Source organism: Schistocerca cancellata, chromosome 5 (assembly GCF_023864275.1).
Source record: "Schistocerca cancellata isolate TAMUIC-IGC-003103 chromosome 5, iqSchCanc2.1, whole genome shotgun sequence".
NCBI lineage: Eukaryota > Metazoa > Arthropoda > Insecta > Orthoptera > Acrididae > Schistocerca > Schistocerca cancellata.
In genome coordinates this window covers 773,456,671-773,471,484 of record NC_064630.1, presented here as the reverse complement: position 1 = coordinate 773,471,484, position 14,814 = coordinate 773,456,671, and the positions used below count along the sequence as shown (strand labels likewise).

At 40.0% G+C, this 14,814-nt stretch overlaps 1 protein-coding gene across 1 annotated transcript in view; it reads left to right on the top strand.

Moving 5' to 3' along the window:
• Window positions 1-4,303, top strand: part of LOC126187675 (aurora kinase A-A-like) — a 72,673-nt gene extending 68,370 nt beyond the window's left edge. The window contains exon 6 of the mRNA XM_049928908.1: window positions 3,784-4,303. Within this exon, the coding sequence (XP_049784865.1) occupies window positions 3,784-3,882 (99 nt within the window). The 3' untranslated portion in view covers window positions 3,883-4,303. The remainder of the gene's footprint in view (window positions 1-3,783) is intronic.
• The last annotated feature ends 10,511 nt before the right edge of the window (window positions 4,304-14,814 follow it).

Sequence of the window (14,814 nt, the reverse complement as noted above, 5' to 3'; positions counted from 1 at the left end):
GCCCAGCTCAGCACAAAGCCCTGAGGAAGGCCATTTACAATAGTGGCCAAAATGTCTGACAGTTTTATGTATTGACAATGTGGTCAACAACTCACAAGAATTTTAATGACAGTGACAACAGCTGCGGAAGCTGATGCTTATGTAAATGTGACAGTTTATTAATAGTATCTTTAAAAACTCGCATATTGTACATATAGAGCAGATCCCCACAAATCATGAGAAATAATAAAAAAGAGTGTTGAAATGCTAATGTTTGTAAATTTTCTGTTCAAAAAAGAAAATGGAAAAAAGGAGAGTAGCTCACTATCGATAAGTGAGAAAGTGGGATTTATCTTTGCAGTAATGAAGAGCGGAATAAAATGTGTGAAGAATTTTGATTCATGATACAAATGGATTGAAAACTGTATAGCAATTAAAATAGTGTGTGGAAGTATAATTCTCAACATTTCTCTGTATTATTTCATGTGTACAATTGATTATGGCCAAGTTTTGCAAATTTAACGCAGTGGCTGTAGGTTCACCAACAACAAAAAATATCTGAACAAGCTTTGCTTCCTGTCAGGTGTAGTTTTCAACAGTTTTAGTCTGCTGCTGAAGTTATTTCAATGTAACAGTAGCTATTTAAGCTTAATTAGCCGTAATGTACTGTGACCTGTTGATTTTATGGTATTCATATTCTACATATGTTCCGTGCTGTTTGCTAGTGTAATAACATGTGTTAAAACAGTTTTCAACATGTATGAAAACCTAATGGTTTTTGTCATAAACATTTATCTCAAACAATTTTCGCTGCAACATTGGAAATAAGCCATAAGATTTCCTCATCAAAACTATACTGTCTTAGGACAGTTGCCAAGTACTTTGAAAATGACACAACGAAAATGTGAGCATCTAAAAAACTAGTGGCATTACATTAAATCTAAATACCTATCATTCCAACAGTTCCGCTGTTCAAATAACCCAGCAAAGGCCAAATATTATTGTTGTAAAAGATGGCAGAATAAACTGTGATCTGGCTCATTACTGATGAGTGGGGCACAAACCGACAATCAAATAAGTGCTTTGCTGTTGCTAAAATGTTAAATCATCCATATCTTAACATTTCAAAATAATCTGACGGAAGCAAACTCTTTGTCAAACTCCATGTAAATCCGTAGCCTTTGTCATCGGTTATAATGGACCGTTTCTTGGTGATACCACAGCAGCCAGCAAAATGTTTATTGCCCAACCTTATTATTTCCCTGCTGTGGTAGAAATTTATGCAACCCACAGAAGTACAGAGGTTCTGTGGAAACATTCTGTACAAAGTTGATCATGTTCACTCATGGTAGTTGTGTGCAACAGAGAATGTGATATTAAAGTAAGCGGATTCTGAAACAAATATTTAATGAGTAAGAGTGGTGTGATATTTAATTTGTTTACTAAACCTTTACAGTCAGATCACTCACTTTCAAGGCAATAAAGATGTGATGATATTGTGCTATGAGCATTTTCTTGGCTGTCGTGTATCATGTGCGTTCGCAATGCCCAGCAAACAGACATTAACAACAATAAACCTTTCACTGTGTGAATGAATAATGTACTGTCACACATTGACATGTGGTAAAGGCTGGTAGGAGTTTGAAAGCAGCAGGAAAACATCTGCATTACCACCAATGGCTCCAGATCAGAATATAGACACAGATACTGCTAACATGTAAGCAAGCTATTTGTGAGATGTTTAAAAGAATTTGAAAAGTTTAGATAGTAACCTACCTTAGGATTAGTTTCTGCCTTTTAATCTACACCTTTCAGCAACTGTTTATCCATTTTTGCACAAAATCGTTACTTTTTCCCAAGGAAAGAAAACAAAACATTAGCAGTTGAATGTTTTGGAATACACACTATATGAGCTGAAGAGTGGCGAGAGTACTGCCCAGCAGAGACTGAGGAAGGTGAACAATGCTTTGCTTTAAGCATGTGCTCAACTGCTTTTTCTCGCATACGCTCCAATGGTTTGGACGACTAAGTGTATGTGCAAACTTCCCACTTCTCTTGTACGAGTAAACTTGCTTGGTGTATACAGCCAATCTTCTCTGGATAGTCAGCTTCTGGAATCTCTGTAAACTTCTCCGAAGAACGATGCTAGTTACAGGAACCTTAGACACTCTCACCATTCGCGAAATAATTCGGTACTCGAAGAATACTTTTCAATAATTATTTGTATATTTGAGCTTCATAAGGACAAAATTCACACTTCACACATAAACATTTAACTTCTCGTAACTCATATCGTCTCGCATTAGAAACAGATTTAAATCCATTTAGAAAAGAGCTGGCTTAACAACCATGTCTCCACTACAAACATATTGTAAAATATGTCTTGCCTCCAGCAAGTCCTAGGTGAGAGTTTTTTCACAATTCAGAATCTGTTATTCTTTAGTTCCTTGATTCTTTTGTGTGCTTTCACTAAGACTTCCATGGATCGACCGACACGTACTTATCGGTGCCGTTCAACCGCCGCGTCGTCCTTTTGCTCGTGCGTGATTTCACACCTGCACACACAGACAGGTGACGCGCAGTAGGTAGAGTTTCTTTCTCCCACTCACACCTAAAATATCGTGTGTTTGAGATGGTGGAAGGCCGAGTGGTTCTATAATTACACGGAAATTCTCGAAACACTACAGTGCTCAGCCATTGTTATGTTCAGTTTGCGTTAAGTAATATCTGTATATAAAAGTACATTTATCTGCCCTGTTTATATGATATTGATTGAAATCTTCTCTATGAAACTCACTCCGAGCTTAAGGTCTTGAAAATCATTAGAATTGACACCAGCCACAAACTCGGCAAGCATTAAGTAATCAATGTAAAAGCCACAATATATTAATAAATAGCAAGGTCTTAAAATCCCCTCACATTCCCCACACAATGCCAGTCCCCAGTCAAACTGAAATTCCCCACAAATTGGCTACGCTGAGGATTTGCGAAGTGACACACCAGGTGTCGTGTGTAACAGAGCTGCAGCTGATATGATATGACAGAACTGTCTCTGCAAGTGACAGACGTTAACTATCAAGTAGTTTTAAATGGACCATAGGAAATGTCTTAATCAGATGTTCAGCAATTTATTTATAACTTTTGCTATTGATTAGGTATTACCTATGGTGTCACATTATTAGCCCATGTGACACTGATACTTTGTTTTTTCTTCATTTTCGAGTAGTTTGTATCATGACCTTGTTTCCTTTCAATAAACAAATAGATTTATAGAAGACTGACTTATTATGTTAATGAGAAGGAAAAGCAAAAGGCTGAGCTTTAATAACCTTATGAAAGACCCTCAGCTTTAATAACCTTATGAAAGACCCTCGTGTGTGTGTGTGTGTGTGTGTGTGTGTGTGTGTGTGTGTGTGTGTGTGTGTGTTTTTTAGTTGCCTTATTGTTAGCTCTGTCATTTCAGAAACACGAACACTGAGTGAAAGAACGTAAACCAAACTTAAAACATGAACGTATTTCCCTGTCCATGAAATAATGAATAAAAGTGTAATTAAATGGATTAAAATTTATATTGTCTTAAAACTTTTTTTACTGGAAATGGATATTCGTTGGAATATTATATACTTAAATGGTAATGATGATATTTTTCTTGTTCCCTTGTCAGGTTTGGCATGTCATAGTTTATGGTTTGAAGTAAATTCCTTATATTTTGATAAAATTAAAAATTATTTCCATGGTATTAATGAATAAATCACTGTTCTATAGATCAATGGTTTGAGCTAACAGTCTGTACCTTCTTTTCAGCTGCTTGTGGTGGTACCACAAAACCGGTTACCTCTGTCAGAAGTATTGAAACATCCATGGATTCTTAAAAATGTGTTTACTCAAAAGAATGTAAAATAAGATGTGCACTGTAAGTGCGACAAATGGGACACACCAATCAGTTCCTGTGAACAGTACAGACCGAATATTGATTGGATGTGTGGCACTGAACCTGTAATGAATTACTGTGATGAGCAGCAAATTCCTGTTTGTGATTTATTGATTATGTACTGAATAACTTTGAAATTTTTGTCATTGTTGTTAATATTTTTCATTTTACTACTATATAATTTTAATTTTGTGATGTTGTATGTATGTTTCCATGTACTTAATGAGTCTTCTATTTTCTGGATTAGCTTCCTATGTAAAGATTTTAACTTTTATACTAATGTTTTTTTGTATTTGTATTCATGTATGCACATAGATGTAAGATATCGATGAAATGTATATTTTGTTACAAGTATTTATTGAATTGTGAGTATGCAAATGCTGGTTTTAACTTCCTGACTATTTCAATTTAGTGCATTAAAAAAACCTAGCTTTTTGCTGGAAGACAAATGACTTAATTCTTAAACCCTTGCTACCCCCTCCCCAATACTTTTTTTCTCCTGCTAAACTTTGGAAAGTGTTGCCTTAATTTATGGTGAATTTAATGGAAGTTGGAAAAAGATGAACAATTTCATGGTGCAAAAATAGAATCCTGCAATTCACATTGGAAAGATTCCATCAATGCTTTTTTTCTCTATCTACAGACTATTGCGTGAAAAATTTATTTTATATTATGGTATCCTAGACGATGTTACTGGAATGTGGGATCTTCATGCCAGATTTAAAGGCAAAAAGAAGGTAAAAAGTGTGCTGGAGAGTAAAAAGAGCAACAAAGTTTAAATAATCCAATAAATATAACATGCCTCTGGATTTGACATATTTTTATCATATAGGTTTTTGTGTGTATTTGCCTCATATTTTACTCGCAGATTCATACACATGCTGTAAGATTGGTATCGCTAGAAACAAATCTAGGGCATAGGCATCATTTTCGAGTGGTTCTTGATCACAAAGTGCTCAGTATGATTACAGATACATAACACACAGATATGGTATCATTAGTTTCTATCGGCTAATGTTCTGTTGAAAGTTGACACTGAAGGTATGTGCAAATCATCAGGGGTGTAGGCAGCAACTTAACCCAGACAGAAAATTGAGTAACAGACCACTACTGAAATGTGAAAAATCTCTTGGTTATTGAAGAAGAAGAAGAAGAAGAAGAAGAAGAAGAAGAAGAAGAAGAAGAAGAACAACAGTCACTTTGGAAAGTTTTCCCTTGTCTTTATTGAGATAGCTCTGAAACAGATTTTTAAATCTCTCAAATTATAAAACTCATTTGATATGAGACACTTCTACAGGAGTCATTAGACCTTCACAATTGGTTGCTATGTGGAACTCAACAGTCTGATTGCTCCCTAATAAAAACAGCGCATAATTTACTTTATTTTATCAAAGGTGTTTTATCTTGCAGTCACCTAAAGCATTTGGAAACATTGGAATTGCAGAAAGGATGGCTGCTGTAGGAATACGAAGACCAAAAGAATCGCAAATAAACAGGGACTACAAAAAATGACTTTTTAAAACTTAAGTTCCCCCAATTGCCTTAGCATACTGAGGTTCATTTCAGTATTCTCGCTTTTGGACCTTGCCGTACTTACTGCCAGTAATGTGATCATAATACCCTATTTGCAAAGGGTGGGCAAAATGTCAACTTAGGAGCTGTTCATGAGAATTATCGTCAATTGCACAATTCAGAAAGGCTGTTGCTTCATTTCTACAAGTAAAAAATTAAGTCAGTAACTAAAGTTCTCTAGGCTCACTGCTTACGCTGAATTTGAGAAAGTACCCTGAGCACAACTATTTCTAAGATTTATACTATTTGCCACAACCCTGAAGAAAACTGTTTCCATTGTCAGTGTTGTAGAATTCAGCATACAGTTCAAATATACTTGCCTGGATAGCAAATTCAATAAGTGAATCACCTATAAAAGGCAAAGGTTGGGTCCCAGTCTGCCAAATGGTTTTCATCTGTTAAGAAATTTTCAGATGTGTGTATTAGGTGTCTCTTGTAAGAGTTGTCATGTGTATTTTCTCTAGTGTTTTAGCAGATACATGCAATTTTGTTTTTGCAGTGTTTATCTACTGATCATGATTTTCACGTAACACCCAGCATCAACGGAAAGTAGCAGTTTGTTTCCCCATCACAAGTAAAATGTTCCTTAAAGTGGAATTTCTTACCCATTCAATAGAGCACTCCCAAATTAGTGTAGTGTGATATTTGGTTTTGAATGATGTATTAACAGGGACAGTAAAACATAATACAACTATTGTTTACCACATCTCCATTTCCCTACTTAGCTCGTATCATGTGCTGCTCTGGCCCATGCTATCTGTTACTGCCACACAGCAGTCCTTTTGTCACTACTGGAGTATTGGATTTTTTAGATATTTTACTGTGCTTGCTAATACATATCACTAAATCGATATTGCATTAGACTAATTTGAGTTCACTCTACTGAATGTGCATGCAAAATTTAACTTTAAAAATAATTTTGTTCTTATCTGACAGAGGGCATTGCATGGAATGTGACAATCAGTATTGTTTGCACCTATGCCATCTACATGCTGCAAAAATGAAACTGGAAATATCTGTAGAAACACCAGATAAAATGTGCCTAGTGACTAACAATAGACCCAAGTATATTTAACTTAATAAAACAATGGAAACTACAGGTTGTTGTTTAATATAGTAAAATAACTTAGCCATAGGCTACTTTGAAAACTCTTGTTCCTGTAACCCTGTATTGCCAATGACATCAGAGTATAGTGCAAAACAAGAGAAGACCATTAGGTGTCAAGGGACACAGATGATACCTTGCCCAAGACCCATTTGTGCAACTAATCCATTGGGAAAGTATCAAGCAACATGTAGTAAAATCACTTTAGAAGCTGTACTGAGAAATTCTAAGCAAAGTCTGTACAGTATCAAAATATAAGTACTCTAAAGAATGAATATGCTCATATAGTGACCATATGGGCCTATAGGACCAGCCCAGTTGGCATATGTGTGCAGAGGCTGGTGATCCACCACTTATGAGCACAGCTCTTCAGTGTAAGGAAAGTTCTGAAAATATCAGTATTGTCTATCACTGACATTTAGTGTAGTGGACTGTCCAAATTTTGAGCAAATGTTTAGGAATTGGCCACATTTGAACAAGCCATTCTGATTGTCTGTTGATGTATTAGACCTCAAGATACAGGGCTGGAACAAATTGCTACCTTGGCATTTTCAGATACCTAAAGTGACTTTAAACTTGAGTCCAGGAAATCTCATAATGAAGGCTACTTTTTAAAAGCTTCTTTTGTCAAATTTTAAGCCTGTATAAAGATTTTATTATTATATATGGATGGATCCAAGCAGAAGAATGATGTATGTCGTTTGTCTGTCTCCCCTGATAAGTTCATCAGAGTTCACTTCCCAGAAAAATGGACAAATTATGATGCCAAAGTGTACCAGAGTCCTCAAGGCAGTGGAGCATGGTCAAGTAGGAAGTTTGTCATCTGCTAGGACTCTCAAAGTGCCTTGCAGTCTGTACAACAAATATATCCAGGAGAAAAATTATTCCGAATGGCCTAGATGCAGATTCAAAAACAGTGCAAAGAAGTGATATTCTGCTGGGTATGGCGGCATGTTGGGATATGGGGAAATGATGCAGGTGTCATATAGATGGCCTGGTGCTTCCTGTTGGAAGATTCAAGTGGCATCCTGCAGACATTTTTGCTGGTGGCTCAGAAGTCCGATGCGAGAGCTGACTTGGCGCCCACAAGTGAGGCAAATATGAGTTGGTACAGCAGGAGCATTAGTCATAAGTTCATGTGTGCACAATCATTTTGCAGCTAAGTTGTTAAGCCATGCATGGTCGTGCATCTTGCTTCCATCTGCAGTTAGTTTCCTCCATTTGCTGCGATCGTCAAGGAGTTGCTCCCACTTGTTACTGTCAATATTAAAAGTGCACATATCACGCTTAACGCAATCCCCAAAGTGTAGTGGAGGCATTCCATGAGGTCTCTTTGCTCCTGCTATTTCACTGAGTAATGTGCACCATATGATGCAGATGTCCTAACCACTGCAAGTGATGTTGCTTGAGTGTGGCAGTGATAATCTGTTGTTTTGCAGTTTTCTGAACCATGTCATTTGTCACAAGATACTTCCGTGATATTCCCAAGATGCTCCGTAAGCATCGCAGTGGAAAGGCATTGAGCTTTTATTGCTGTTTGGCATACGACGTCAAAGTCTCAGCTCCATACAGGAGAGTACTCGGCACACATGATTGATACACAAGTAGTTTTGTTAACGATGTAAGGTGTTTGTTGTCCCATGTTCATGTGTGGAACTTTCCGAAAGTACTGGCAGCCTTTCCTATTCTTGCATTTATCTCGTCATCCAGGGAGAGATCTTCTGTCGTTATTGAACCAAGATAGCAGAATTTATCAACTATCTTCAACAAGGAGCCGTCCAGTTTGATGACAGGCAGATCTGTGTAGCCTTGTGCCATGACAACAGTCTTCTTTACTTTTATAGTCATGGAGAAGAGCTTGTATGCACTAGAGAACTTATCTACAAGCTCTTGCAGATCGTCTTGAGTATGCGCTAGAAATGCAGCATTGTCAGCAAATAAAAGGCTATTTACAAGCAAGTCTTCACAGAAGTGCTAGGATCTGAGTAGAGGAATGTTGTAGAGCTACCCATCAGCTCTGGTATACAGATGAATACCCAGGTTAGTTTCACCAAAAACAACTTTGAGGAAGCGTGAGAAAAAATATTGAACAGAAGGGGAGTCAATATGCATCCTTGATGAAACCCTCTTTTCACAGCATATGGGTCAGATGTGATTCTGTCGAAGACCACAGCACCTTCCACATCCTTGTGAAAAGCCTTGATCATCTTTAAGAGCTTTGGAGGACACCCTATCTTCAAAAGTACTGCATACAGTCCTGTGCTGACTGTGTCGAAAGCCTTGTTTAGGTCGTTAAAGGCAATGAACAGAAGAGTTTTTTTGCTTACAGCACTTTTCCTGAATTTGCCGGAATTTGAAGATCATATAAACTGTAGATCATTGGGGACAAAACCCACATTGTTCCTCGGGGTGTATGTGACCCAACAACCTTCTTAAGTCTGATCAACACCACATGGGCAAATGTTATTCCAGCAGGTATATTCAGAAGTGCGATTCCACGGTGACACCTTTACCTGTATAGAAAGTAACGATATTGGCAACACACATGTATCGTGGCACAGTACACTCAGCCCAGCATTTCAGTAAGAGGTTGAAAGCAGCGAAAAATCTGGCTTAAGTTTTACAATTTCTGTGGAGATGTTGTCTTTGCCAGGGCACTTCCCACATCTGACCTGTGTGATTGCTCTTTGAAGCTCCTCCATAGCAGGTGTGGCATCGAAGTCGTGGTAAAGTGTCATCTAAGTAATTTCATCCATTGCATTTGGACTAATGTTGTGGGATGTGAGTAGAGGCTGGAGTAATGTTTTACCCAACGGTGCAATTGATGATTATGATCTGTGATGACTTTTCCATCTGTTTCCTTGAGTGGCACGCTCTTCTTTGGAATGGGTCCAATTGCCCGTTTGATGCCAGAGTACACATCACCAACGTCGTCAGCATTGAAACGCCCCCATATGCCAGTGCAAAATTGCTCGCAATAGGAATTGATACAGTTGCAGACAGCATGTTGAACAGTTGCCTTTGCATTGCTTAGCTCCCTGCGTGTAGAATTGCATGGATTTTTATACCAGATGACAGTGGCCTGACACAGCCTCAAAGAGAGATCTCAGGATGTCTATGTTGTCAATGAACCAATCCTGGGATTTTGCTTCCAGATTACCGAACACATTTCCAGCGGTAACAGTAAGAAGCGATTTTATCTTCTGCCAGTCTTCAGAAATAGGGGTGGCTAGGTCCCAGGATCCACCTCTTGTCACTAAATACTTCTACTGCAGCAGTGTTTCTTGTTTGGCAAAGATTAATTTTTGTTTTGCAAAGTGTTCTGGCAGAGTGAAACTTTTTAGTCATAAAGTGCACTTTTGTCACTACTACTGCATGATCTGTGTCAGTCTGCACTAAGGAAAGAACGTGTATGAAGAAAGTAACTCAGATCTTTCATTTTACTTAGAATAAGATCTAATTGGTTATATAGATGGATGATGGACGAGGATGGAAACTGTCAGGATACACGGTATTAAAACTCATCAGTTTCCCAAGTGATTTATTATTTCCAGCTACAGTGGTCCCGTTCCTCTGTCTGCATCGCCAGGTCCCGCAATGCTGAGGACACCACTTTGCTGTCTGCGAAACAACTTGGTGCTGAATGGCTGCCTCAGCGACCTGAGCAGCACACTGCTGTGTGTCGGCCTTGTATGGCTGCGGAGTTGACGATGTCAGGATGCGCTGGCAGTTGACTCAGCGGTCTCTGTCCCTGCCGCCCACTGGTGGGAGCTGCGAGGCGGTCCATGGCGTGCTTCCTCGCTGGCATGGCTAAGATCGCGGCGCCCACGATCTGGTGTCTCAATCTGTGGCCCTTGCCTTGGGATGCCTTCGGCGTGTGTTGGGAGCCAACAAGACTGCCCACAGTAGCAAGCCGTGGCATGGCCCACTGCTGGCTGGCTGCAGATCCTGCGTTGGCCTCAGAGATTCAAATCAGCGACCTGCTGTGGACTGTAACGCTGGCACCCCATCTGCTGCTGTGTGTAGCCGGTAGTGTGACACGCCCCGCCGTCCAGGAGAGCTGTCATACTTGAATGCCTTGTTAGTGAACCGGTACCTATTTATACACGACTGTGCACCTCTGTTTGCAAACACACCACTCAGAGTCGTGTACTCATAACACCTGGGTTGGGCCAGAGGGCCGCCTTCTGCCTGTAACTTGCGCCATGCACACCGCTGTGTTTACTCTTTTCAGCAGGTCTATGGCCCTGTGGCCTCCATTCTACTATGCAACTACTGGTAGCATAACTTACTGCCAACAGGCCCGCGCCTGGCTGTAATTTGTGCACTTAGAAATACTGCACCAAAGCTAACCTTTTCCTACCTTAAATGGTGGTTACGCTTCATTAATCCCCCCTTCGGAAAGATCTGGTCCCCGGGTCGACCTGTAACTACTCTTAAACTTGTTTGGGTCAGTACATACTTATGACATATTTACTACTACTATTAGGGAACTTAGATCCTTCTAAAACACAGCATGAGACAAAACGTAAAAATTCCTTACTGGATGACCACTTCACTTAATGCTCGATTAACCCCTTACCTACCCATCTTACGACCTCAGTATCCAATTCACTGGGATTTGGACTAATATTGGAATTGGCTCTTCACCTGATCAGAATGAAAACAACACACAACAAAATTAAGGCTGTGGTGGCACTTGGCACAGAGGTGCTAAAAACGATCGTTACTTGCCTTTCCCTGTGTTGAGCGATTTGCTGCACAAGCTGTTCGGCTGATATGTGTCCCTGTTACTCTGAAATGAACTGGTTTACGGATCTCAACAGACCTGACTCCAGAGTTTGATTTAACAAGGCCAGATTCTGCCTTGGCAAAAACTCTAAAGTTGCTTCTGGCCAGTACAACTGTGGCTGTGTAACATTCAATGGCATGACTCCTGAAATTGACGCTGGCAGATGGAAGGTAGGTGCTATTATGTTACATGCAGTTCCATTGATAAAAATTCTGCTCCCCTCGAGCTCTATACATTTCGCTTCAGCAAATACTCCCTCCTCACCCCACACACTGTCAGCTACCCCCTGCAGAAGTCTAGTTAACACTACCCGGCCATCTATGACTTCCAGACACCCCTGTAACATTCCCAGGTTACAATTTATTATGTCTTATGAAGCCTTAGTGTATTCCACTACCTGCCCTGCTAATGAATAGAGTAACCGTGTGTTATACAGGACTTTCCCTTCTCAGTGACCCAAGGACAGGAATCACCATCACCCTTCCTCCCTCTTCAAAAAGACTGCTGTCCCTAGCAGGCTTACAATACTTGAAAACACATACAACAGATCAAAATACAATGCCTAATTAATTTACGCAAACCCAATGATATATAACAAGAAAACAAAAACCTAAAAATACTCTACTACTTTCTGGATTGCAAGGCATATGGTACATCATGCTGTACTCTATCTTCCTGGTTTTCCCTGTGCTTAAGACCTCTCTCTCTCTCTCTCTCTCTCTCTCTCCCCCTCTCCCTCTCCCTCTCCCTCCCTCTTCCCTTCCTGTGACATGTCTGGAATTACATCTGGACAACCCTTAAGTGGCCACAACCGCCCAATGTGTACTATCATTGTTCTAGTTGGCAGCTGAAGCTTAACATTAATGATTTCAACTACTTGGTATGGCCCTTGATACCTTGCAATGAACTTCTTCATTTTCCCTTTTGGCTATAGGGGCTGGATAGCATTACCCATTGCCCTACTCTATACTGCAGTAAACATCATTTCCACTGCACTGTGTCTTCCTGCCTTTCCAAAGCTTTCATATTTGCCTTTTGTACCCGTTTCCAAACATCCTGAATTGTTCTCGCGAATTGACATACAGATTCACCGACCCTTCCTTTCTGTAGCATCACTAAATCAAACGGTGACAGTATTTTTCGCCTGTACACTACTTCATACGGAGACAAACCGGTATTGGTATGGGCTTTTGTGTTGTATGTGCATACAATATACTTCAAATACTTGTCTCACTGACAGTGATGAGAATCCACATAAAAACTCAGCATGTTCCCAATTGTTCTGTGTAACTGTTCTGTCCTTCCGTTCGCCTGTGGATGCATTGCGCTCATCCTCAACTTCTTTACATTCAACAGTTCCTTCATTAAATCCGACATGAAGTTTGTCCCTTGATCAGTAATTATTGTCTCTGGTACACCAAACTTCAAAATCCAGCTACCGTCTCCACGTACCTCCAAAAAGGGTCTATTATTGTCAGAACGAATCTGTTCCCCGATGGTGTTCGACTGAAAGGTCCCAAGACATAAGTTCCCAACACAGGAAATGGACGTGTCGCTTCTGGCAATTGTTGAAGCTGTATGTGTTTCCGACTCAAATCTGCTCTCTGCGCACATGGTATAAAATTCTTGACATACTGATCCACATCCACTTTCCTACCTCTCCACCAATACCTCTCCACCACTTTCCTATTCGTCACTCTATACCTGCCATGACCAGATAACACGTGATCATGTGCTTCCTTTAAAACTTCATCTCTCAGTTTCGCTGGCACTACTACCCTTGGCCCTAACTTCGTTTCCCTGCACAGTACCATCGTTCATATTAAATTGTGGCTGTGTCCGATACAATTTACAATCATTGTCAGGGTCCTGTAATTCTTCCCATACTGCTCGGTCATAACCTATGACTTCTACTTTTGTCACCTTTCTACTCAATGCATCCGCATTACCGTGCTTCTTCCCAGGCTTGTGCACCACCTCGTAGTTGAATTCACTAAGCCTCACAGCCCACCTAGCGAGTCTAGCGGACAGATCCTTCAACCCCAACAGCCACTTCAATGTAGCATGATCTGTCACTACCCGAAATCTTCTCCCATATAAATAACATTTAAAATAAGTGATTTCATAGATTACACTAAGCATCTTCCTCTCTGTTGTTGAGTAATTCCTCTCTGCTGATTTCAACTGCCTAGATGCATAGGCTACAGGATGTTCTTTCCCATCAGTTTCCTGACTAAGAAGACACCCTAATGCTTGATTCGGTGCATCGCATGCTAGAATAAAGTCCTTTTTATAAATGTGGAAACACAAGAACCGGACTTGATGTTAACGCTTCTGTCAGTTTGTCAAACGCTTTGACACTCTTCTGTCCACTCAAATTTCACACCCTTCTATAACAATGACGTCAATGGCTGTGCTAAATCTGCAAAACCCTTCACGAACTTCTGATAGAAATTGCAAATTCCGACGTATGATTTCACTTCCTTAACTGTTTTCAGTTCCCGAAAATCCCTTGCAACCTGTACCAACTCAGGATCTGTTCACACTCTGTCCTTACTGATGATATGACCTAAATATTTCACTTCTTCCAATGCAAAATGACACTTCTCCAGGCTCAACGTTAAACGAGCTGCTCTTAACCTCATAAAGACTTCCCTAAACTGCTGTCTATGCTGCTCCATACTACTTGAAAACACTATGTCATCCAAACAGACAAGACACTGCCGTGGTTTTAAACCCCTCAACACACTGTCTAGCAACCTCTGAAACGTTGCCGGAGCATTTTTCAAACTGAATAGCATCCTGATGTACTGGTAATGGCCTCCCCGAGTAGAGAAATCAAGTTTTGGACGATCCTCTGGAGCCACCTCTAACTGATGATAACCACTTGTCAAATCCATCGTAGAAAAGTACTGGCACTGTCCTAAGTGATCCAAAGTCTTCGATGTGTTTGGAATGGGGTATGCATCCATTACTGTCTTATTATTGAGGTATCGGTAGTCACGACAGAACCTTTATTTCTTAGTTCCATCCATAGATTGTTTAGGCACAACGACAATGCCCGCTCACCAGCAACTATTACTATGCTCTATAATACTGTCCGCAAGCTGTTGACCAATGAAATCCTCCACAATCGGCTGCAAATACCTCAGTATTCTGTACGGTTTATGGTAAACAGGTGCTTTGTTCCCTGTTGGTATCCTATGTTGAACTAATGGAGTTGCTTGTAGCTGCCCTTGCAGAAAAAACAAATTCTTAAATTCCCACAAAAATTCTTCCATATGCTCTTTTTCTTCTGCTTTCAAATGCTTAACTTTGTTATGCAGTGCAGTTCTATCGGCAGTTACTGGCTGATCGCTATGCCTACCTCTCGAAAACCAGTCTTCATCATCTGGTACATCCAAATTCACTACTAAAACTCCTTTTCTCAAATTT